The sequence below is a fragment of the Dicentrarchus labrax genome, unplaced genomic scaffold (genome assembly GCF_905237075.1).
Source record: "Dicentrarchus labrax unplaced genomic scaffold, dlabrax2021, whole genome shotgun sequence".
NCBI classification, from domain to species: Eukaryota; Metazoa; Chordata; class Actinopteri; family Moronidae; genus Dicentrarchus; species Dicentrarchus labrax.
In genome coordinates, this window is record NW_026136719.1 from 4487219 (window position 1) to 4513850 (window position 26632).

A 26632-nucleotide genomic window follows, 5' to 3' on the forward strand; every position below is an offset into this window, starting at 1 on the left:
CTACACTAAAGGTTATTTTTAGTTTCAGTTCAATCTTCTCATCTGACAACAAAAGTGGATCAACGCTGCGAGCGGCGAGGGGGCGGGCCCGAGCAGAAGGCGGCGCCATGAGTATGACTGAATAATAGCATGTAGGTGGGTTCAGGTTGTGTTTCTTGGCCAAACCTTGAGAGCTTTAGATAAACAGTAACCATCTTTAGTCAGTCTGATCAATCCGGGTAAAGCAGAGCCTGGAAACTAAAGCTAAAGTTGAAAGTTAAATTCAAACTGGCCGACTTCCTGCTCGGGTTTAGGATCCGGATCTAAGAGGGTTTTTTGTAGATCTTGACAGGATACATGTGCCCACCAATTTTTGTGTGTGTACATTAAATGTGTTGTCGGGGATTCTTTGTTGAAATGCCGTATAGTTACAAAAAGGCTTGTTTTATGGGAAAACGTTGATTTTTGCCACCACGCCACGGACACGCCGTTTGACGAAATGTTGAGATTTTGAAAACTTTTAATCGTGAACTTCTTTAGAGTGTACTTACCAACTTTCAAGTTGAACCGATCAACTCTCTAGAAGCAGGTCGCTGCTCAGGCTCTAATGAAGGTATTCACCAACCGGCATCGTGACTGAACTGAAGTAACAAACCTGCAGTTCCTCTAACGACCACCAGAGGCTCCAGCAGTGAGTCTCCATAAGGCCCCATATTAAACTGCAGAATAAACACGTTTACAACCTCTCGAAAGCTAATTTCCCCCATTCATGACAACTTTTCGATGATGACAATGACAATGATATTAAAGCTTAATTTTGTAGTTTTGTCTACTGTTGTTTTATATATTAACAAATATATACGAATATATACAGTAAAGGACAATCAAAAGTGTCTTCCCATTTTTTAACGGGAGGACACTTGAACAACTTGCTTTTGGCATTTTTTCTGGTTTTAAGGCTCATTACTGTCTTTTTATGCTAATTTTAAGAATTCAAGCCCAATTAAACCGTTTCGCTCCTCTGGCTGGTGATATTTTTGCTTAATTCAAGAAAATTTGATTATATTTAGTAATATTTGGTTTGTTTTTTCAGAATAGTCTTTGACTTAAACATAAATCAGACTTGATATTAATATATCAAATATAAAAACATGGTACAAGACGCAAAGAAACAAATATTCAGCAAACATTTTACACTGTAAAACTATATAAGTTTAATTTGACTCAAATCATTGTTGAATTAAAACTAACTTAATTTTATAAGTTAAAAACATTGTCGATTAAGCAGATTTAGTAAATTTAAGTGACGCTGACTTAATGTTATAATTTTTATCTCAACTTACAATAAACTGAGTTTGTGTTACTTAAAATCTTCAATGTGATCCGTTTCAACAACTTGAGTTAAAATAACAACACGGCGTTAAAATCAGATAAAAAGTTTAAAAAATGGTTGAAATCGATTACATCGAACATTTTACTTACTTAACTTAATTTTCTAAGTTAAAAACATTCATAATAACATATCTTTAGTCACTGTAAGTGACGCTAACCTCATTCTGTAGTTTTTATTTGTACTATAAAAACAAAAAGCATTTAATCAGGAAAGTTTTAAAAACTTATTTTGTGTTTCAACATATTTCTGAGTTAAAATAACTCCTCGTATTGTGTTCTACACATATTAATAATACTCTTCCATTGCTTTCTGTAACACACCAACTGGTTCATTCTGATAAAAACACCAATTTCCAACAGCTTCTTTGTGTGAAGAGGTTTAAAAGGACACATCCCACACAGCTCGGTGTAATTGCACTGAAGCATCGTGAACAGTGCACCTCTGTTCCCTCCGCTGACAGAAGAGCACCATCTGGCAGAATATGTCGAGGACACCAGGGAGCTGCAGTCTGTTCAGCACAATCAGGAAACAACGATGAAGACGAGTGAAAACCCCTCCACCTTCTCCATGGGTGGTCCACATGTCTGGTTCTGAGGAGCTTCTCTCCTCACCTCGTCCACAAACACAGATTAACTGTTTTTGTTTTCTGCTCGCAGAGAAAAGGGAACATGCAGCGGTTCGGAGGCCGCGAGGGTGATTTTTAAATAATGCAGCAGACTTCCCGGTTTCACAGCGGGCGAGAAAGCCGGTCGCAGTGGGGAAACTATAACACATCACTAGGATTTATCTCAGCTCTTAACGATTGTGTTTGCTCTGGCAGCAGAAAGGCTTCTGGACGGAAACTTCAGGTTGTTATACAGCAAAATACTTAATAAAGGAAAAAAAGATAGACGATACATGAATATTAGTTAAATGTTTTTCAACCATGACTCTAAACTCAAACATGATGATGTCTGGTTCATAAATCAGATATCCAGTGAAGCTGAAACAAACCAGGCAGAAAAAGTTAGAAATTATTATAAAAAAAAGGTAAAGAAACACAAACAGGTAGGAGTGTAAAGATTTTGGATCGATCTAAATGAACCAGCCGAAGGTATGATTCCTTCTGTGAGGAAAAAACGAAACCCTGTTAACCTAAATACATTTATTTAGTCTCACTTATAAACTATTTAATAAACATTGTTTAACTGAATCAAAAAGGCTGCTTTACCTGTTCGAGAACATGTGACGTGATGCAGAAACAGCAGTAAAAACAGTCGGGAAACATTCATTCATGCACAAATGTGTATATTTCTGATCTTACAGAAACATACACAGAGAGACTGTAAACGTGGAGAAGAGTCTGTTTCCTGCGGCGTCAAGGTCATAAAAACATACGGTTAACACAGAGAGACACATGGTGTGGACAAACCGAGCAGCTGTTTCTGTTTAGAGAACAGAAATGTCAGACAGATAAAAAACATTTCAGCCAAAGAAAGTCAAACAGAAAAAAAACTCCCTGAATACAAATGATGTTTTTTTTCCTCTGATTTCACCACCTGAAACACCGGCTGACATCCAGCGTGACAGCTTGTCTGTCTCACATCACCCGTCGGTGACTGCGGTGAAATTGAGATTCTTGCTGTGTCTCGTCCTCTGAAGGAACATTTTTTTGTTGCCGTCCTCTTGGAGCAGCGGGTTGAGTCGGTGCGTGCTCTGTCGCTGTCCATTACCTCAGCGTGTTCCCCTGTCACATGTGATGGGCACAGCGATCCCCGCTGCAGGTGCCTGATGTATGAACCCTGACAGGCCTCCGGAGGAGCTGCAAGAAGCATGAAGGACTCTGGGTAAAAAGGAAAAGGTTGCCCACTGGGGGATTCGGGCAGGCGGGGGGTAGATTTGTGTCTGTGCCAGCTGTTGTGATTGAAAGAGGAAACGCGGTGTTCATTTAAAGTCGTAGAAAAACAGATTTGATGGCGTTTGGAGTCTTGAGTCTGCAGAAAGGAACTCAAAAGACTAATGAGAGAGAGACGGAGCATCATGATCACGATTCTGCACATTTATAACCTCAATCGAATCCGAGACCTGTAAAGGACGCGGACTTTAGGGGGCGGGGCCTCGACAGCGGCTGCAGTGATTGAGTCACTAGAAGCACATTCACGTGTTTGTAAAAGTTTCTGTGTTGTAGCCGACTGTGAATCTATCGTGACCCGTCAGTCTGTGGAGTCCTGTTTTGTCGCCATGATGGTTTGTCGGAGCTGGCGGAGGTCACGTACTGCGAGTTGAGCTGCTCTCATTGACTGTCAATAGTCAGAATCTGGATCCAGATCTGATCAGCACTGTTTGACAGTTTGATCTGAGTTTGGTGCGTTGAGCTGGACGGACTCACTGAGAATGAGCTGTCAATCACAAGGTAGCCCCGCCCTAAAGCATACCCTGCTTTATGGTCTGTTTTACTCTAAATGGGACCATCAGTTACTAAATGAACATCATGCTGTATGGAAGAAGACTGAAACTAGAGACTGAGACCAGAAACACATCAGGAAACTGTTTACTGAGCTCATCAATCAACTGAGGAGTCGACTCATTTCTCCATAAGACTGAATGGTATCTGTGTGTTATTGCAACCAGTGGAGCCGCCCCCTGCTGGTTGGTACTGAGAATGCAGGTTTAAGACAGGGTGATTTAAAACAGTGAACAGAGGACGAGTTGAGACATTTTCAACACATCAAATGTCTCTTTTTTTCCTCAAAAAACACATTTTAGGGTTATCTAAAGGTCCAGTGTGTAACATTAAGAGGATCTATTGTCAGAATCTGAATATAATATTGATTGGTATGTTTTCATTATAATCACCTGAATATAAGATTGTTGATGCCACTAAATCCTACACACTGAACCTTTAAACCGGCCAATCGTTAGTTAGTTTGATTTATAACAAAACATCATATTTGATCTTCCTTTGCAAACGAACTAAAGCTGTCAGATAAATGTAGTGAAGCAGAAGTAGAAAGTGGCCTCAAAAACAAGGTTTTATTCCTCTTTTCTTGTTTTATTCATCCATATATTTATGTGTTTGTGAATCTGTGTGTTATATAAATAAAGCTTTACTTACAAAATATCTTACAGCAGCACTTCACTCCAAATATTAAAGATATAAATAATAAATGTTGTTGCAAAATACAGACAAATGTTCACTCTAATGCAGAGTGAATCCTTTTGTTGTGAATATTGATACTGCACGAGGAGGAGGAGGAGGAGGAGGAGGAGGAAGACTCCTGGGTCTCAGCACATACAGAATAACAAACACTCTTCCTGCTGTTAGGAAAGACACCTGAGAGACGCTGTGCACATGTACAGATATGTCAGTAACTCCAGGTGAGGTCTTCACGGTACATCGGCCTCCTGTACGCGCAGGAGTGTCGAGCTTAAAGCCCAAAGGACCAAAAACAAACGTATAAAAACACAACTTACAGGAAGCGAAGCAGCAGGAGCTTCAGATCTGAAACAACCGAAACCTCCTTTTTAAATAGATTTATTAACATTTTACTTATCAGCTCGTTAGCCACTCAGGAAGAAGTCTTAACACAAATGTTCAGACTGTTTATTCTGGGGTGGAGACAAACTGATATAAGAAAAAAAGGTTTTAATATTTAACATAATTTTTTTGACGTAGCCTATCTCTCTGCCTAGCTTTAATTGATCGGACTAAATGACTCCATATTTCTGGAGGATTAATTTTACTTATTGTTATTGTTCTGCAGCATTTCTACAAACCTATTTAAAATGTGTGAGCAGAATATATTTAAAAATAAAGTCTATATACAGTGTACAGTATAGTATAGTACAGAAAAGTAAACAAATGTGAAGTTGAATGAAGTTTTCTTCCACTAAAGCAAATTATTACATTACGATAAAAACAATTTATAATCAATTGATCATGAATGAATTTATGTTAACTGCTTTTATAAAGACGTTCTCAGGTTTTACAGGATAAAGCAGAAAATAAAAAGATGTAAATGAACTTTAAGGAAACTGCTGCAGTTTGAGATTTTCTCTGAACAGTTTTCAACCTGCAGAACTTCATCAGAAATCCTTCGACAGAGTTTAAACCTCCTCCTCTTCCTCCTCTTCCTCCCCCTGGCTGTGAATGAAGGGTCGACCCCACGCATCCTCACATCCATATTATCACTAATGACTTCCTCTCTGCGCCCTCATTGTGAGCTGAAATTACATTATGTTTAACATGGCTGATGATGATCTCACCGGTCTGGACTGTGGAGTGTGTGTGTGTGTGTGTGTGTGTGTGTGTGTGTGTGTGTGTGTGTGTGTGTGTGTGTGTGTGTGTGTGTGTGTGTGTGTGTGTGTGTGTGTGTGTGTGAGTATGTGTGTGTGTGTGTGTGTGTGTGTGAGTATGTGAGTGTGAGTGAGAGTGTGTATGTTAGTGTGTGTGTGTGTGTGTGTGTGTGTGTGTGTGTGTGAGTGTATGAGTGTGTGTGTGTGTGTGTGTGTGTGCGTGTGTCTTGCCCGTTTCCTGTCAGCTGTTGTTTCTCACCGTCTGTGCTGAAGGACGTCTGTTGTGATCCTGTGTGTGTGTGTGTGTGTGTGTGTGTGTGTGTGTGTGTGTGTGTGTGTGTGTGTGTGTGTGTGACTCTGAATTTAACTTTATTTATTAATTTCCTGAGAAACTCGTCTTCACACGTTACCGAGGCGACCAGAGCGGATCAATCGACACACGATGAACATTGTGACAGTGTTATTGTATTATAGGAGATTATTGGACAACTATGGAAGAACATTTCTACCAATGTGATGGAAAATAAAGATTCTGTAAGTCTTTATAATGAGAAAAATTTTATTTATTTCTCATTATAATGACTTTAACTCCAGACTTTCTGCCTTTTTCCTGGGATTTACATGAACTGTCTTCACTAAATGTTTTAATAATGTAATAATATAGATATTAAAAACACAAATCTTTAAGTTTTACAGACAAAAGAATCTTTATTTTCACAATTTAATATATATAATTGATGTATATTATGTATGATTTACGTTACTTAAGATCAAAAACTAGCCAGTCGACAACCGACAGCAAACATCAAGACTTTTATTTCACGAAGCTCTCGACAGCGACTGAAAGTCTGATGTTTAATATTGTCCGACGGCTTCTTTAGCTTCCTCTGACGTCCTGAAAACATCTCATCCTGCAGCCAGTGTCACCAACCAACACATCCCTGGTACTCTGTAAATCAGCTTTCCTCCATAAAACATGATCCAGTTCCACCGACATCGACTCAAAGAGGGACATCAAAATGATCCTGAAACACTTTAAACAAAAGTTACATAAAGAGGCCTTAACATGGTGTGTGTGTGTGTGTGTGTGTGTGTGTGTGTGTGTGTGTGTGTGTGTGTGTGTGTGTGTGTGGTGTGTGTGTCTGTGTCTGTGTGTGTGTGTGTGTTTTTTTTTGTCTGTGTGGAGGATAATACATGCAGAGTTTTGGCAGTGATTTCTGAACACTTTGCTCCAGGCAGCAGTTGGATGTGAGTGTTGGACGGACGTGGGATGAGGCTGAATGTGTGTGTGTGTGTGTGTGTGTTAAAGGTGGTTGTCAGGCTAAATGTCACCGTTATACAAGTGTGTGTGTGTGTGTGTGTGTGTGTGTGTGTGTGTGTGTGTGTGTGTGTGTGTGTGTGTGATACAGTCATCTGAACAGGACCATGGAGTTAGTGAACAAACACTTGTGCCCTGTTTAATAAATCGGAGGCGTCGTTGATGATGAACAGGAACGGAAAGACGAAACATCGCAGCTGGATTCACTCAAATCTTTGTTTCTCTGTTAAATACTGGAGATTTATTTACTTTAAATGAAACAATATGAGATGGAAACGTCACTCTGTGGTTACAGGTTATATACTGTAAAATAATCTGTACGTTTACAGGCTTTCTCCTTTTTATCTTATATATATTATATATGAAAAAAAATAATATATATAGTTAAGTTAAAAAAGCAGCCTGTGAATTTACATGTCTAATGTAACATAATGTGAAATAACTCTAAATAATCATAAAATTACTGCTTATTTAAAGAAAATGTAATTATTTCACATAAAAAGACTATATTATTATAAAATCTATAATTTTTTCTGTTATTTCATAGATTAAACTGTTAGATTCAAGTTTAAAACCGTTAATACATTTCTAAAATTATGTAAAATTAGTGACATTAACAGTGAAAAAGGTATTTGTTGTGTAATTTAACATGGATTAGTTTGTTAACTGACAGATATCTTGTATAATTATGGAAGAAAACATTGAATAAATGTTGTTTATCAGTGTATAAACATTAGTAAACTGTTTTTATCAGTGAAAACAACAATAATTACTGTAATTTCACAGATAATCACTTTTATTACAGTTCTAATAATAACAGCACTCTGCTGTAAATATAAACCTGATTATTTATATTATATTATAGTTTGTCCGTATTTATAGGTAGTTTCATTGTTTTCAGTTCTCTCTCTCATACAATAAATTAATCACATAAATACAAACTGTTATTATTTAAGCTTAAAAATAAAACAAGTTTTGAATATCAGAATAAATATAAAATGTAATATAAACTTTTACTTTCTGACACAAACAGACTTCATTTTGGCTCGTGTGGTTTTTGTGTAGAGTGACGTCGCCCTCTAGTGGTTCAGACAGGAACTGCAGGAGGTGTGCAGCTCGTTGTTATTGGTCCTTTCATTCTTTTATATATATATTATATATATATGTATTTATATATATATATTATATATAAAACAAAATATAATATATATATGTATTTATATATATATATATTATATATATATATATTTATTTATTATTTTCAAGTGAGACAGGAAGCCAACATACACACTGTCAAAAACAAAAACTGACTAATTACTGATGATAATTTAGTTTTCTTCTCTAGAAAAACTTAAATCTTTTAGTTTTAAAAACAAAAATATCTGTATTCCATAATTTAATATACTGTAAAAATGTAAAAGTTCTCATAATTTAAAGTCTACATTAGATTTTTGAGTTTTGAGCCGAACTCAAACTCTTAAGTTTACAAACAGTTTTGCCAACTAACAACTTTTAAAGATAATTTAATTTTCTTCCTCAGATAAACTTGAACCTTCAAAATATAGAATATATTCATATTTACAATTCTGTATGTCCAAGATTGTTGAATAAACTAATAAAAGTAAGTTTGGATTATTAACTTAATATTTTAAATTGCAGCTCAAAAACACCAGTTTATATATATAAATATTTGTATCCTCTCTGTGGTTTGTTTCCATAGCCGGTCTGCTCCGACTGAAACTGCTGTTTTTATCATCTACGTCGGTGAATTAAGGATTTATTTCCACCAAACCAGAGTTGGTGATTGTTGGAAACACTAACAGAGACGCTTTTAATGAGTTTTATTCTGTTTCTGTCCACTTTAATGAAGTTACGATGATCTGAAGGTAAAATGAGTGTTTTTGTCTCTGGAGTCTGGTGGAGAGTGATAGTGATATTACGGCTGTTTGTGGTTAAACTAAAGGTCTCTCTCTGTAGGGATCCTTTCCATAATGCTGTCAGACACTGACAATAACAACCTGAGTCTGTCAGTGGCAGAAACTACTACTGTTAGTGGACGAACTTTGATTCTGTCCAGTTTTAAGTGTGTTTTAAGATTATCTGCTAGATAAAATTAATGGTTTTGTCAATGAAGTCTGGTGTACCTTCGCCCCAATGAACAATAATTTTATGTTTGTTGTTTATGTTGTGAAGAATTTGTCCCCGAGGATTTATGTTAGATTACTTTGAGATCATTTTCAGGAACATTTTCTATCCAACTCGATGAATTAAAGATTTGTTTCCACCAAACCAGAACTAGTGATTATTGGAAACAATAAAGTCGGTTTTAATGAGTTTTATTTGATTTCTGTCTCATTATTTTGGCCTAAGAAGCTCTGGTTCGCCACTCTTGTGTAATTTTGTGTATATAACCTTTAAGGCTGCAGCTACAGGAAGTATCTGCTCCAGTAATGGATATAAAAACAAACAAACAAACAAACAAACAAACAACTGTAATCAGTTTATTGGCAAAATGGAATATAATGAATGGTGTGAGTACACACTTACTAATCCAGCTAGCTACCAGAAGTCCATCTAGTTATAAACATACGTACCCTCTTTGTCTTAGAAACTATTATAAAGGTTAATGGAATGGTTTTCATACAGACTGTACATGAAAAACAACAGGAAGGAGGATTTGTACATTATAAAAACAACATCAAATTGTACATAAATCAATTTAAAAATGTTTTTTTCTGTATAAACAAATTTCAAAAGTTTCAAGATGGAAAATATTTCTCCTGCTGTATTTTTAAAGTTCATATATTTTTAAAAAAGTGGTTAAAAGAAACATTTCACTCCTCAAACACTCGTTTTATGTTAACGTGGGTAGAATACGGGCCTTATATAAACCAACTTAAAGCTAACTTTAAAAAAAAGTTTCTGCTTGTCGTCACAGATAATCGTAAACTGGGAGTGATACTGTTCAATATCCTGTTTCCTCTTTAGTATCGGATTATTATTATTATAGAATAACATAAAACAAACTTTTATAAATCCAAAGGAGAGACCAGCTGGCAGTACTTTTTGGGGATTCACACAAATAAAAAGACTAAAATTATATACAAAAGTACTAAAAACATTTCACAATAACTCAAAAAACGCTGGCGTAGAAAAATAAAAACTAACTTTTTTGTTTCCAGTTGTTCCGAATCAGCCGTCGCCCCGAATCTCTCGAACTCTCAGACAATAAACAGGATTTCTCTTTAAAAGGGAATCTGAAGCCCGAGAGCGCCGACCTTTAATTTATCCTCATCAATTATTATTTCACTCTAAAGTCTCTAAAGTGCTCGAAAGAAACCGGACTTTAAAAAAAAACCAGAAGAAAAATCAAATAAAATATAAAGCAAACACATTATTTTACATTTGGACAAAATGTTTCACCAGATATAAGGTGGAGAAAATAAATGCATTATTTTATGTTTTCCCTCTCGTTGGTTCGGTTTAACTTCCTCCGATCGGCTTCAGTACTTCGGCACTTTGGTGTAATCCTCCGTATGGATGTTCTTACACAGACAGATCGACAGAATCATCCCCAGCAGCTGTCGACAAAACACAGAAATCATCATTTATATTATCTATGTTATATCTTAAAATATTATATAAACGGATTTTATATAAACTGATTTTATATAAACTGATTTTTTTAAGATAAAAATATTTTTTATTTTGTTTTATAGAAAAATATTTTATATTTAAAATTATTTTATAGATATAAAATATTTTGAAATATATAAATATAAATATATATATATATATATATATATATATATATATATATATATAAACATGTATATATATATATATATATATATATATATATATATATATATATATAAAAAATTTTAATATATATATATATATATATATAATATATTTAAAAATATTTTATATCTATAAAATAATTTTAAATATAAAATATTTTTCTATAAAACAAAATAAAAAATATTTTTATCTTAAAAAAATTCATATTAAATCTACAAAACTATTTATATCAAAACATAATTTAAGATATAAAATAATTTATTTTTGTAAAATAAAATATATTTTATTAAAATAGTTTAAAATCTACAAAATAATTAATATTTCAAAATATTTTATATCTTAAAATCCTTTTGTAAATTAAAAAAAACCCTAAAACATATTTTTATTTCATAAAGTAAAATAAAGAATATTTTATCCTAAAATATGTTTAAAAAAAATATATTTTAACAATACAAATATTTTATCTTAAAATAATTTCAAATCTGCAAAATATGTTAAATAAACAAAATATTTCACCTATTTTTTTTATCTTAACATTTTATTAAACAATGGATCTCAGGAGTGTTTAATTATAATCAATTAACTAATCGATCAATTCAAGAAAGACATAATAATTAAATCTTAATCTAAATAATATATATGTATATTTGCTGTGTAAAGATATAGTGAAGTGCTGCTGTACCTCAATCACAGCCACTCCGAGACAGATACCGAGGACGACCCCGATGTTGGTGAGGATCCAACGCTCCACGCTGTCAGCGCAACCCTGCAGACGAACAGAACATTAACAGAGGAGGAGGATGAAGAACACAGCAAACAGGGGATAGAATATAATATATAATAATAATAATAATAATAATAATTTACCACATCGTAAACGGGCGTCTCAGCCTCGCAGAATCCGCTGTCGGAGAAGTTCCCGGTGGCGACCGAGACATTCTGGCAGGAGCAGGGAAACAGCTGCATGCTGCTGTTGATGACGATCGCGTTATCTTTCCAGTCGGCACGACCGGTCCAGCCACAGCACTCCATCTACAGGCAGACAGACAGACAGACAGACAGACAGACAGACAGACAGACAGACAGACAGGGAGACAGGCAAACATCAGATCATTGGGACTGTCTGACAGATCAATATCGGCCAATAATAATGATCCATTTCTACCAATGTGACAGGAAAATAATGATTCTGAAAGTTATTATAATGAAAAACTTTCTCAAAATAATGATTAAAGTCACAAATTCATTATTTTATGAGATGATAAATCAAAACATTGAGAAAGTTTCTCATTATTTCGAGAAAATAAGTCATAATTTTAGATACTAAGTCAAAATATTGAGAAACTTTATCAATTATATTCACTTATATTCAGTTATAGAGTCAATTATAAAGACTAACCGGTTCCTTTTTCTTAAATCACATTGGCAGAAATGAGGCTTCCAGAATAATCAAACATTTAATTTTAATGTTTTATTTATCGTGGTACCTTTCGGATAAACCCATTTAAAACATGATGTATCTGAGCCCAGATCAGTGGTTTCCACTCACATTCCTCTGGATGAAGTCCCAGGTCTGCTCTGTGGTCGAGTTGTTGCCGGTGTAGTTGTCCAGAACCTTGGCGACGATCTTGGACGTCTCTTCGTGCAGCTGAAAGAAGATGAAGAAGTAGTTTTGTGGTGATAAAATAAACAGGCTCCGAGCGGTGAGACATTTCAAATAAACGTTTCCTAAACATGGTTTCTGTCATTTTAGGTCGTTTTTAATCACACTGATGTTTGTTCAAGTTAATCTTTCAGATAAATTTGGTTTTGATTCGATATTTGAAGATATATAAAACTATTTAGAAGAGACATTAACCACATTTTGAAGGTGGTCAAAAGATAAAAGCGACATATTAACTGAGCTTATGTTAACAAAACTAGTTAATCTAATAAATCGTTGATTGCACGTAATCTGCATTAATCGAATTAAATCGAAGTTGTGAATTATTAATGAGGGTGAAACATTGTTCTTCCAATCATAGCGAACAAACGCTCCTGACGGTTAGGGTGGTTAGCTTAGCACAAAGGCTTGAAAACAAAGGTAAACAGTTAGCATAGCTCTGTCTACAGTTTGTTTGGTAATCTATACAAAAACCAAAGAACAACAACCACAACAGCTGTTTCCCATTTGTTTCTTTACCCAACTGCTAGCTTCTTATATATTAAGTTTTTCTCCCCAAAAGCCTGAACGTCCTTTAACAAAGAGGGAACCTGGAGGATATTAAACAGCACTAAATGGTTGAAACAATAATCAATAATCAGAGCCATATTTCAGCTGCATTCCTGAATAATCACAATTCTTCTTCAGGACTTCGGTATGTCAGCCGGCTCCAGCTCTGAATTCTTGCGGTGAAGAATTTGGCAGATCTGTAAAAGTCTGAATATGTAGGTTATCCAGAAGATCAGGAACCAGATTCAGACACCTTCAGTGACCTCTGCTAAAACCTTTAAATCTTATTCTGTGAGAGCAGATTTATTCTTTATGAGAGCAGGAGGAGGTTATTACCTTCAGATACAATAAACAGAGACTGTCTGCAGTCTGAAGGACTCCTTTGGCTTTAAACGAGGACACTAATGCTCCATTTTATTGAACTCTTTGCTCTCGTTTTTAAAAAGAAAAATGTTTTATTTGCTTGAACAAAAATCATAAAAATTACACAATTTATAAACAATATGTGCAGAGAATCTCACTCAGTTTACAGGTTGTTCCACTTTATTAAAAACTAAAAGTACTAAAAGTACGAATGTTTTTCACATGTTAAAATCTTAAAAATGTTCTTCCTTGTTCTTTGTCTCTTAAACTGTGAATCTCTGAGCCTCCATGTTTGTAGTCCACACATATAATAAGTCTAATAGAGCTCAAACAATTAGATTATTGATATTTTTTGATTGTTTTAACATGTTAAAAAGGTAGTAAAAGTGTTTTACGGTGATGTTGCCATTCAGATTCTGTGATACTGTCCTCCAAAGACAAACAGTTATGTGTTTAAATATGTTATTTTCATAGCTTTAAAATTAAGATTAAGAATAAATATATATATATATAAAATATTATATTAAATAAAGTTATTAAATGTTAAAATTGTTGCAGTGTGACGTAATTAAAAGGTTTCTGAACAAAACGGACAAACGGGCAAAGAGCTGAATGAAGCCTGATTACTGGAAATAACCACCTGTCACTCAAAGCGACCTCGCCCTTAATTATATATCATAACTTTAATCCTTAATATAATTTAAACAGATGAGTTATATAACGATTCACCTTCCTTACAGTCGTCATGAACGTGGAACTTAGGGTTTTGGTACCAGGCTGTAAACATGTTTATTTAATGTTAATGAGTCCTTATGGAGATCGACTCACTGCTGGAGCCAGCCTCTAGTGGCCGTTAGAGGAACTGCAACCAGTCGGTTCATGTGCAAGTGAACAGCCTCCTCTCCGTCTGTGTAGATGAGGTATTTTTAGTAGATTGTGACTGTAGAGCAGCACTTTAATACGAGGAGGAACACTCAGATGTTTGTATGGACCCAGTAATTAACTCAAATGCAAAACATCTGTGTTTCCCTGAGACCTGATGCTGCGTTCACGTCACGAGTTACCGTAATTACCAGTTTCCAGCTCCGTAAGTACCATTTATGTCAACATCCAAGTTGTAATTACGTCTGAGAAACTTAAGATTTGTCTGAAAGCTTCGACATATCCGGCTTTATGCTTAATAATAAGGAAGTAAAGTAAACAAATGAAACGCCTCAGACTGACGTTAAAGGTTGTTAAACCTAAAGTTAACAGATTTAGTGTTATTTTGTAAATGCTCTCCGTCTCTAATCCTTCAGTCCTACATTAACACAGCTTTACTCTCCAGGAGTAAAACTTTCCCTGGTTAGTTCAGTGATGAGCTCTCAGGTTTGTCACCTTTATGATAATCTGATAAAATTTACATTTTCTTCTGGATGAATGTAAATATAAAGATAACACAAACGTCCTTCAGTTACTGAGTTCACTGTTTACAGTTCTCTACCGTTATTGTTGTTTTGAGTTGTGGACCTTTAAAAAAGGTGCCAAGTTGGACTTTTATGGACCGAAAAACTAATCATTTAATCAATAAAATGATACAAATTGCCCTGCAGCCCTAATTTACAACAGTGCACACTTATTATACACTTTAAATGTTTTTTAAAAGTTCAGAAAGTCACAAATATTGAATCCTAAAACTCCTCTATAAAGATACCTGAGATCAAACACCAGGGGGCGCTGCAGCACCAACCGCTGCCAGGTTCAATGTCAGTTTACTGGCGTCGACCATGTGTGGCCTCATCAGGCAGTAAACTCTGTTTAACTGTTTAACTTCTATTCATAGCAACAGATATTCTAATGACGGCGTGCTGTGACACGTCGCGGGCGTGAACAGGTGTGTTAACCCTCCACATTCCTCTCGTAGTGACAGGAAGTGACATCACTCACCACGTCCTTCTGGAAGTAGATGAGAGCGCCGGCTGTGATCTGAGCGATGAGGATCACCAGGAGGCAGGTGAAGTACTGAGAGAGAGACAGAAAGACAGACAGACAGACAGACAGACAGAGAGAGAGAGAGAGAGAGAGAGACAGACAGACAGACAGACAGACAGACAGAGAGAGAGAGAGAGAGAGAGAGAGAGAGAGAGAGAGAGAGAGAGAGAGAGGGAGAGAGGGGGGGAGAGAGAGACAGAGACACAGAGAGAGAGAGAGAGAGAGAGAGAGAGAGAGAGAGAGAGAGAGAGAGAGAGAGAGAGAGAGAGAGAGAGAGAGAGAGAGAGAGAGACAGACAGACAGACAGAGAGAGAGAGAGAGAGAGAGAGAGAGAGAGAGAGAGAGAGAGAGAGAGAGAGAGAGAGAGAGAGAGAGAGAGAGAGAGAGAGAGAGAGAGAGAGAGAGAGAGAGAGAGACACAGAGAGAGAGAGAGAGAGAGAGAGAGACAGAGAGAGAGAGAGAGAGAGAGAGAGAGAGAGAGAGACGACAAACAGATGTTAAACTCATCAAACACTTACACCAATTAATTAAATAAAAAAAAGAAAGTTTCCTTGTAACACATAGGCCTTCCTAATACCTGGAGGAATCATCACCATCCCATAATGTTCTAATGCAATGTAAACATTGTTCACTGCTCCAGTAAATAGGAGCAACCATAGATACGACTCTGCAACAGGAGATAATTCTAGTAAAAATACTTAAAGACCCAGTCGACCTTTAACCTTTCTGTGCACGCTGTACACCTGTAAGATAAAACTAAAGCACACCTGCAGTGTTTACTCAGAGGTTCGGGACAGTTCTCCATCTGTTGAACTTCTCGATCAGTTAAACCAAAGAGGGTTGTTGGTCCTTCCAATAAACAGTCCCTCTCTTTTAAAACCCGGTTGGCTACAAGCTGGGACAAAAAAACACTGGTCTCCAATAGACTGGTCTGGATTTTAAAATCTCGATGTAAAAAACTTATTAAAACCCGTCGCCTCTTAAAGTTTTAAGTCGTTTTAACAACACAAATATAATGTTTAAACTTCTAGTACATAATGAACAACGTTAGTTATATCTTTTTTATTTTTTTTAAAAATAAAATTATGAGTTACCGGTAACACGGTAAACAAGAGAGACGGAAAGAAACCTCTGAAGCATCATAATCATCATGTTAGTTGTCAAATTCGCTGAACAAACCTCGAGAGAAGCAGCCGTTAGAGTTTAGTGCTAAAGGAATTAAAGGCCTGTCCCGAATAGAGGCCTGTCCCCAATAAAGGCAGGGGGAGAAGTTTTACGGTATTTTTATCCTCCGGAGGAAACGTTTATATCTCCACATTAAATCCTCCGCTCGCTCTACGGCGGCGTTATTCACCACGTCTAACAAAGCGTCACTCACCAGGCCGAGCAGACAGCGGATCTCATAGATGGCCCCCAGGCAGCCGAGGAAGCCCATGAGCATGGAGAAAGCCCCGACTCCAATCAGGATGTAGCAGGCGACCTTTACAGTCGTTAAGTTATCTGTTAGAAACAATAAAGAAACCACACGTTAGCTCAACACTGATACAGCTCGTTAGTCGGTGCCGGCAGCGTTGTTTGGCGTGGCTGGGTTGCAGCTCGCTGGCTCAGAGTGGATGTGTTAGTTGGCTATCGTGATACATGATTCTAACGATGTATTATAACAAACATTAACAATAAATGATGGGTCCGACGTCGGTTGCTTCGTGGCGTTGGCTGATTAAATGGCTCAAATTAAATACAGGAACATTGTATTAAACGGCTGCTGTTAACGACGGTTTAATGAAAGTAGAAATTAGATTAAACATCTGACCACCAGAGCAGCACACAACCGCTGATTCAGTGGCTGTTTTATGTTTGATTAATGTGTATTTTCGAATTGATTTAACATCTAATGACAGAAGAAGAGCCGCAGATAATCTGAACTCTATAAACTGGTGGAAACTGAAACCAGACAAACTCAGCAACATGTGCGATCATCAAATATGAATTAAATGAGAAGCAAATGTGCGGCTGCAGCGCTCCACTTGTGGTGATTGATCGAGATCCAACGTAACGCAGGAAGCTAAAATAAGACACAATTCAGACCCGGTTGGATCTGACACAGCGAGTCGCACAGAAACTGCTGGAAGGGACACGTCAGCCTGTTGATGTCTGCCAGCCAGCGCACTGTTTTATAGACCGGACCCCCCCCCAACACACACACACCCTCGCAGACTCCTCCTGGCCTCAAGGAATCATGGGATACCCCCGGGGGATCAGTGAACCAGGGCACGCTGCTCAAAATCCAGACAAAGACAAACGAGGAGAGTTTATGATGGAAAATTAGGCTATGGGGGGGGGTAAGGCAGGAAATGAATACCTGCATGTGTGTGTGTTTATGTGACACACACACACACACACACACACACACACACACACACACACACACACACACACACACACACACACACACTTGGGGAAATACTGGCTTCTATATTATTTTTGAGCAGATAATTTGATGTAAATATCGATCAGAGATCCATTTTTCTGATATTTTTAGCACTTTTTAAACAATTCTGTCTTTATTATGTATTTTACAATCAAACAGACTTATATAGCCTCTGAATATAGTTTGTGTTTAGAGCTTTAAAGTTTAGATCTTTAATAATAATCTAAACTTTAAAAACAACAATTTCATTTAGTTTTCGTGACAGAAATGAACAAAATGCTCAGATTTACACCCTTTAAAGAAGGCCTTGTGATCCCCAGTGAAGCTTTGGTGACCCCTAGAGGGGGTCCCGACCCGCAGGTTGGGAACCACTGCTTTAAACAAGGACCAGTGTAAAAGATTTAGTTATATCTAACGGTGAAGTTTCAGACTGCAACTAACTGAACAACCAGTGTTTGGTGTTGGTTCAACATCTCATCAACTATTCCTACATTCAGGTGATTATACACTAATTAAAACATACCTGTGAATATTATATTATATTTCTGATGACAACAGATCAACACACTGGACCTTTAATAAATGTGAGATTTGGTTTTTACAGCAGAGATGAGGACTCGTTGTGACTCAGCTCGGCCTTTAAACAATCAGGTTTCAGCAGCCCGACGCTGACTTCATCACACACACACACACACACACTGATCAGGCGTCAGGCAGCTCATTGATTCACCCTCCAAACCTCTGCAATCATCTGCGAGCCCATTACGAGGCCACTGGTCGCTTTATAAAATGTTCCATTGAGCATCAATACGTCTCATTTATGTGTCAGCTGCTAGCTTTAACCCTCGGCTCCACGCGGGGTTTGACTCGTATGACCACATTCCCCGACCTCGATGAAGTCCCGCGGACTCGTGTCTGTCCTCCCGCCGCTGTGCTCGGACAGACCGGTGATGTAGTGTGTGTGTGTGTGTGTGTGTGTGTGTGTGTGTGTGTGTGTGTGTGTGTGTGTGTGTGTGTGTGTGTGTGTGTGTGTGTGTGTGTGTGTGTGTGTAGTGATGAGTAAGGCGGTGAGCGCACTGGGCTGATGTGATGCATGCTGATGCTGGAGGGAGCAGAAAGGGCCCAGTGTCTGCGGGGAGGACACCTGCAGAGAGGCCACGGTTCGAGGGACAGACGTCCTCAGTGACGCTCTCGCACACACAGGCGGTCTCTCTATCACACCAGCTCAATGTCTGTCTCTATATTTCTGCACCAACTCTTCTTCACTCGTCTTTCTGTCCCGCTCACACTGCTCCTCTCTGATAAACTCTATTTCAAAACTGACTGAAACTTCAAAATGTGCTTTCTTTCCACGAGTGAGATGATTGAAACACGTCTCGTACAGACCTGGAGTTCAAGTATTGTTCTTATAGTATGGGTTGACGGTAGCTTCTTAGCTTAACTCTGGCACATTTACATTAAAGTGTAAACCGTAATGTTGATTAATGTGCATCGTCTCCAGTAAATAAACGAATAAATGAATAAATAAAGTGTTTATCAGCTGTAGCTGGCTGGTTTATTAAAGCCAACTCAGTGACTGACTTTCAAATGTTTCCAGTCGACTCATTTTAATGTAAAACCATATATGTATAAATAAAGAGTCTTAAATACAAGATATAATCCTAAAACCAGCGTCTGAAATGGGAACAACTGAGTACTAACCCTTCTGAGGGGTCTACAATAAAAGTCGTGGAAAAAATAACTTCTTTAATGCCCCAAATATCCCCTAGAAAGTTCAGCTTTCAGCTCTATTTCTAAGAGCCACTGCCTCAAACACTGTACAGATCAATGTAAATAAACAGAAACACTGCAGGGTGAAACTAGTTAGCCTGACTATTATAGGACATCACAGTATAACACAAACTAATTTAATTAAATTAGGTGTAAAAAGTTCAGCTTTAGAGATATTTTTAAAACTTTAATCAGAGGCTAGCTGTTTCCCCCTGCTTCCAGTGTTTGTGCTAAGCTAAGCTAATCACCTGCTGGCACTCGTTCCAAATTCAACATGCATTATTATTTCTTTCAGCAGTTAAAATATTATGTGAAGTAATGAACTCGTTAGTCTTTGAACAGCGTGTCAGAGAGTAAAAGAAGCCGTAATGAGAAAAACACGGAGGAGGAAAAGAAAGAGAAAGAAAAGATTTGTTGTTTGACTTGAAGGAATTTCTTTTTTTAAACACAGTCCAGACGAGCAGACAGAAAGAAAAGGAAAATGGAGGAAATCTGCTGGACACTTGTGTTTAACTAACCGGTCTCATATGGTGGAAAACAGACCTCAGGACCGACTTTCATGTAAACACCGACGCGTGTTGACCTTTATCCTCCATCAGCGTCACACCGACTGATAAACAGCACGAAGGAATGTCGGTTATCAGAGTCATGCTCAAAACTTTGGACACTAAACAGCTGAAATCCACAACACGGATGGAATAATCCAATTAAAAAGACCAGCAGCCTTCAGTAATGGAGTATTACTCCAGTATTACTCCAGTATTACTCCAGTACTGCACAGCTACAGTGACGCTGGGAGCAGAGATGTTTGGGTTAATCTCCTACAGATGAAGGTCGTCTGTGCGAATGTGGAAGTTATTCAAAGAACAGAACGCACCACGTCTGTGAAACTGCAGTGGGGAGGAGCTAATAGACCTTTTTCACAGCAGCCATTCTGACATTAGACAGTTGGGTAAACACAGCCGTCACCAATGATACTCTTTAAGAACATGTTTAGTGTCTCAGAGCCTTTCCAGCTTGACTTTAAAACGTAAAATCTGTCATTGCTGCCACTCTCAAATCAGAATGACTAAAATCCTTCATCCGGTTCAAATCTAGAGTTAAAAAGCACCAAGATCTAAACAGTGGATGGTAACAATGTGGCTTCAGACTGGATCAACAGTCAATGTATGACAGCTTCTGGCAGACAACCACAACGCTGACGCAGGCACAAAGGGGATATGACGCCATCGACAGGCGACCGGTGAAACGCAGCGTTACCTGAATAAAATGACAGATTTCTCTGAGTTTGAACATTGTTGGAAACATTTGGGATAATGGAAGAACTCAACTACATAAAGAACATAGAGCCAGAGTTTATACACTGTTTAATGAGGAAGTATTACTGATTATAGCTTTAAATAGTATTTAAAGTATTTAAATAGTATCATGTACCTGTGTTTAACCTACTATTTCATGTCAAAATGGCTGCTGTGAAAAAGATAGAAACCAAGATTTAAGAATGTAAAACTGGTTTCATCATGACTTCATGACTTTTACTTTCTGTTGTTCAGATTGTTGTTGTAGCTGCCAACAACAATAAGCACCCATCTTATGTAGATATGTAGATTAAAACCAGTTTTCACCATATAAACGGTTCTACAGGATAAAAAGAGCTTAAAAACTGACATTTTACGGTTGTATACGCAGTGAGGACGGCTTTTCTACTACAACCCAGATTCATCTATAGTTTATCAAACCAAACAATAAAATGTTGTGTGCCCAAAGTGTGCTGCCTGTTTCTTCTTCTTCCTCTCACACACATTTAAAAGCACACTGGCAGCCTGCAGCCAGAACTTGGCCTGTTTTCAGCCCGTTAATCGTGGCTCCATTTGTATTGGCCTACATGCGCTCTACAAGTGGATCAGTGTAAAGGGTCCGACGTCATCATATTGGCTGTTTGTGCTTTTGTACTCATGGCTCTGAAATCCAGCCAGCAGAGCGACATCGAAGGGTTTTATCCCGTCTTAAGTCACAGAAATCCGACTTCGCTGCAGTGATAATTACAATTTATATCAAAAACATACAAGAAAGAAGAATCAGGTGGTACGAGGTGAACATCAGCGCTCGTTCCACTGAGAGGAAAGGGACGTTAACTTACTGAGGACCACGATGAAGCTCTGATTGTCCAGGAGGAGCCACAGTCCGAAGCCCATGATGACGGCCCCGCACAGCTGGAGGACACACACACACACACACACACACACACACACAAGAAATACACACTTTAAATGTACTGTAACACAGTGGTTCACTAGGGGTCACCAAAGATTCATGAGGGGGTTGCGAGACTTTCTTGATTTTAAGGAGTGTAAGAAAACTTTAAAAATATACACAATAGTGACTAAATATCAGTATTTTGTTAATTTCTGTGAAAAAAGAAGCCTATTAAGTATGTAGGATTGTTATAAATTATAAAAATACATAATACAGACAGAATTGTATAAAAAAAAGTTCCCTAAACAGGAAATAATCTGCTCAAAATTCATCCAAATCTCTGGTTTTAATGGAAAAACACAGTCAGGTCATCAATAAATAACAGACACAAATATAGTTTGACAGTTTAAACTTGTATTTGTCTGTATAGACACAGCTCAACCTCCTCTGCACCCATGTAAACATGTATTTTTAATCACATTTATTTGTATAGTTTCTGTTTTTGTGAGTAGCATAAAGGGGCTAAAGATAGCTTTGCGTCATATAACCAATGTGGAAAGTTAGCAATATGGATAAATGCTGATAAATATATCAGAATATGGATATCTGTCAGTTCCTGTTAGTCATATTATGTTCACATTATAACAGTTTTGTTGCATATTGCCAAATATAGAAGCGCAACAACCTCTGCAATTCTTAATATTAATGTGACGACACATAAAACTTCACATACCTACAGATCTGTGATCACTGCAACAAGATTTTAAATATTTTCAGTGTCTGATAGTTAAATATTGAAGGTGTGCAGCTATAAATCCACATTTTAATGACCTTTAAACAGTCAAATCAAAGGATATAAGATTATTGATGCTCATTAAAAGGCCATTTTGTGCAACTTTAAAATGTAAAATGCTCATTTCATGTTGCTGAAGTTCACACATTCATATATTATATATATATATATATATATAAACCTCAGTGGAAGCTACAGCCCATTTTAGTATCTCCATTTTTGGTCCTTGCAGCACAAACAGTGTGTAAAAATACATTTCTGGAGCTTAAATTAAAAACAGGAAAATATTCAATAGAAAGTATGTAAATTAAAGGTTTTCCCCTGGTTGTGTTCTTCCTGTTACGTATTTCCGTTTTCTAATGAGAGCACACACTCACACCCACACACACCCACATGCACGCACACGCACACACACACACACACGCACCCCCACATGCACACAGAGCTCAGATCACAGATTTCACTTTGTGGGAGATAGAGAGAGGAAACGAGACAGCGAGTTATCACCCTGGTAACTGGGCCACAATCACTTCATCTGCGCCGTAATTAAGACTCACAGACAGAAAGAGAACGGGAATGAATAGTTCACATCTCGTTCCTACAAGCTGTTCATAAAGTTTAATGAGGCTGCATTGAACCTGCGTTGTTCCTCCGTCAGTCTCAGGATTTATTACCAGAGACAGAGCACATTATCACCACACTGCAAACAGGACGTTGGCTCATTTAAAACCACTTCCTAACATCTAATGTGATTAACAAGACAACCAGAGAATATATAATCAGACGAAACTTTCAGATGTTCTCCGCCTGCGACGTGTTTCTGAGCTATAAACTGGATTATACGACTGTAACCTGATGAAACACATCAATGCTGCTGTTACAATGTATGAAAATCTGCATTTTGTGGCTTTAAAAATAGCTCAACTTGCCATCTACCATTTTAAATTCACCCTGAAAAGAAACTGCAAGGAGCAAAAGTGTAAAGAATAGATTAAACAATGTCTTTATTTGCTTTAGCTGCTATCGTTAGCATGTCCAGCTATTGCCAACTGTAGTAAACCAGAGTCCACGGCCAAGTAGCAAATCATTAAACTACATTACATTACTACTACTGGTGGGATTACAGGTCATAAAATAAAATCAGTAACAGTAGTAATGTAGTATTTCCCCGTTGTGTGGAAGCCAATCCTAACGTCAGCGGCTCCGTCCTGCTCTTTAGTAAATGTTACAGAGGTTGTGTTTTTGTTTGTCAAATTCATCAGTTAATCTGGATTTATAGTCTGCAAAGACCAACAAGGAGCAGATTAAACAGCAGCTGTTTAAACTGCCACCGGTAGCATATCTTGTGGGATTACAGGTTATTATGTAGCCTTCAGGTGCTAATTCAAAACCCATTTACACAGCAGTCAGCTGGAAACATTAAAACATATTCAACCAATTAATATAAAGTTAATGTTATTTAATTAGCGAGCTGGATAAAGTGGATAAATCTGTTATCTATTCAGCAAAATCTGAGGCTAAAAAAAGAACTTTTTGTTCCTTTTTGTTTAAATTAAAGCCTTAAATCATTAATATTATATTTTATTAGCACATGTTGAGGAAGTTTACAGACTGTTGGACTAAATGTATTTTTATTACAAACATCAGTGCGTTTCTACGTGTGTCCAGTTATCGCAGGAAGCAGAAAACATCTTTAACAGTGTGTTAGATTTCTCCTTTAATGGCACATTATCATTGATCACTAATGAGGGTGAAACACTCACAAAGAAGATGAGGTTGAAGAGGAACAGGAAGTACTTGGTCGCTGTCAGGCAGCCTTTCCCCATGATGCTGAATCTGAAAAGACAAACACAGATTTACATGAACTTTGGGGCCGAGCGTGACGTGAACAGGCGGTGACAGATGCTGTAGACCCTCAGACCCTCTAAGCTGGCCTGGCTGATCATGATCCGGACTGAAGGGTGGGGGGTGGGGGGGGGTTCAAATCCTCCAGGATTACACCCGCAAAACCAGTCCTACAATCACAACCTCAATCTGAGCGGACGAGATAACAAAGCCTCTGTGAGCAGCTCTCTCACGCTCTCTATTAGAGGAAATCAATAGATCAATATTTTAATAAGGGTAATATATGAGCTGTACAATCAGGGCAGGTTAAGGTATCTGTATTCACTATTTCAGACTTATTAAATGATATTATTTGTCCCTTTAAAGATTAATTTGACATCCGTTTTAAGTAGTTTTTGCAGATTAGAAGATAAATATTTATATAACTCTGTCAAAGTACAAATTTGAGATAATTTATGCAACTTTACTTCACGCTGTTGTTACTAATTACAGATTATATACCTTAAACATAAAAAGATTCATTGTTGTAGATGAAACTACCCAAGAGGAAGGTGGCATTATAAATTAATACATTGTTTTATTTAAACATCGTATTTTTTCATCACTAAAATGAGGCTAAATCCTTAAATTATACGTTACGACAACCCTGACGTGACATATCCACGTCGCAGACAGCAGAGACACCCTGGCTTACAAATCTTGTTCTGACACCAACAAATAATCAGGATTTTAATCGTTGAATGCAAAAATTAAAGTTATGATGCAAAAATATCCATTCCCACAAAAACTCCCCGATTTTATCCACCGAGCTCTCAAACTCAAACAAATCCTCGCTTGTGTTTCAGCTCATAAACTTTGTCTTTACCCACCGATCGGTACTGAGCATGTGCGACTCTCAACAGAGACGAGAAGGAAGCGAGAAGATTTATTCTTTAAGTACAAGTTGCTGCTAATTCCACCTCAAAAACACACAAAACGTCTCCTTCTGCGTTGACGCTCATATTTACAGAAAATCCAACCCGACCTGAACGCAGCATCTCTCTTTCTCTCACTGTGTGTTTTGTTCCACTTCCTCTCCCCCTCCTCCTCCATACAGTAATGGCCTCTTACTGTCCAATAAATCTATGAAAATCTGGGTGAAATATGGCGGCCCGGCTCGATGGTTCCTCCCGGCAGTGGAGGCCGGTGGCGTGAGCGCGGTGCCCGTGCATCCGACCCACATTCCCCGTCACTGTAAATGGGTTACTGTTACAAACGCTGCCTGTGCCAGTTTCCGAGGGCGACCTGCAGGGATGACAGAGGGAGGAGAATATGCGATGGGAAAGACATGTTGGGCCAGATGGAAGGTATTACTGAGTATAAACAGAGCGGGATGAAACCTTAACAAAGACCAGGTCAGGCTCTGATACTGCAGACTGTAACAGACTGAAGGGAGAGACGTTATAAAGACCTCACATTTATTGTTCTGTCTGGTTTTAAGCCTTAAAACTTGTAAGCCTGCTGGGGAAGGATGGTATAGAGAGAGTTCAGTAGTTTCCTGAAACAGCTGGACAAGCAGGGGACTATTTTCATTGGTGGATGAATCCACATTTGATGCTTTAGAGAGTATTTATCACTACAAGAGGCCGTATGTCAGTTTGAGGTCCAATCACAATAGGATTTAAACTCCAAATTTTAGCAGCAAAATGAATTAATTTCCACGTAATCGCCGCGTTGTGTTGATTCACGCCGCAAACAAAGAGTCCGATATGGAGGAAGCCATTGGAGCCATCAACATGTATTAGTATAAACTGCTCCACCACCACCACCAAAGGCTTTACAGACAATAATACATCTTTTAAATAAACTGTGTGAACTCGCTGTCAGAGCGAAGCTTGGTAACTGACCATTAGCAAGCTTGCTACCTTGTATAGTTTTATTTTCCCTGTAGCTCGCCGGCTATAGTACGTTAGCCACCACTGCGGTCACCAAGGCGTGAAGGAATCTCTTAATGTGGTTTTAATAGTTTATAACAGAACAAATATCAGGATACACACACAAACACACAATAATCACCAGACTTTAAATGACATGAAACTACGTTATGGTGCCTTCAAGACTTCCCTCGAGGTTGTAAACATGAACAAAAGCCTTCAAGTACATCTGCTTGTAAAAGCAAAATTAAAAAAAGGACCTGACACAAAAGCTTTGTTAAATATAGAAGCACCACAGAGCCACATTGTGCTGCTTCAGGAATGTACATAAAGTTTTAATTAAACTTATTATCCTAAAAGTTAAATATATAT

General features: G+C 37.6%; 1 protein-coding gene across 1 annotated transcript in view; it reads right to left on the reverse strand.

Moving 5' to 3' along the window:
• Nucleotides 1-9452: 9452 nt before the first annotated feature.
• The window catches only part of LOC127351174 (CD82 antigen-like), a 30671-nt gene continuing 13491 nt past the window's right edge, over nucleotides 9453-26632 (reverse strand). Inside the window, exons 2-9 of the mRNA XM_051378465.1 lie at nucleotides 24266-24338; nucleotides 21654-21726; nucleotides 16694-16815; nucleotides 15271-15345; nucleotides 12319-12417; nucleotides 11637-11801; nucleotides 11452-11535; nucleotides 9453-10546 (exon numbers count right to left, since the gene is read on the reverse strand). Coding sequence (XP_051234425.1) covers nucleotides 10469-10546; nucleotides 11452-11535; nucleotides 11637-11801; nucleotides 12319-12417; nucleotides 15271-15345; nucleotides 16694-16815; nucleotides 21654-21726; nucleotides 24266-24328 — 759 coding nt within the window. The 5' untranslated portion in view covers nucleotides 24329-24338 and the 3' untranslated portion in view covers nucleotides 9453-10468. The remainder of the gene's footprint in view (nucleotides 10547-11451; nucleotides 11536-11636; nucleotides 11802-12318; nucleotides 12418-15270; nucleotides 15346-16693; nucleotides 16816-21653; nucleotides 21727-24265; nucleotides 24339-26632) is intronic.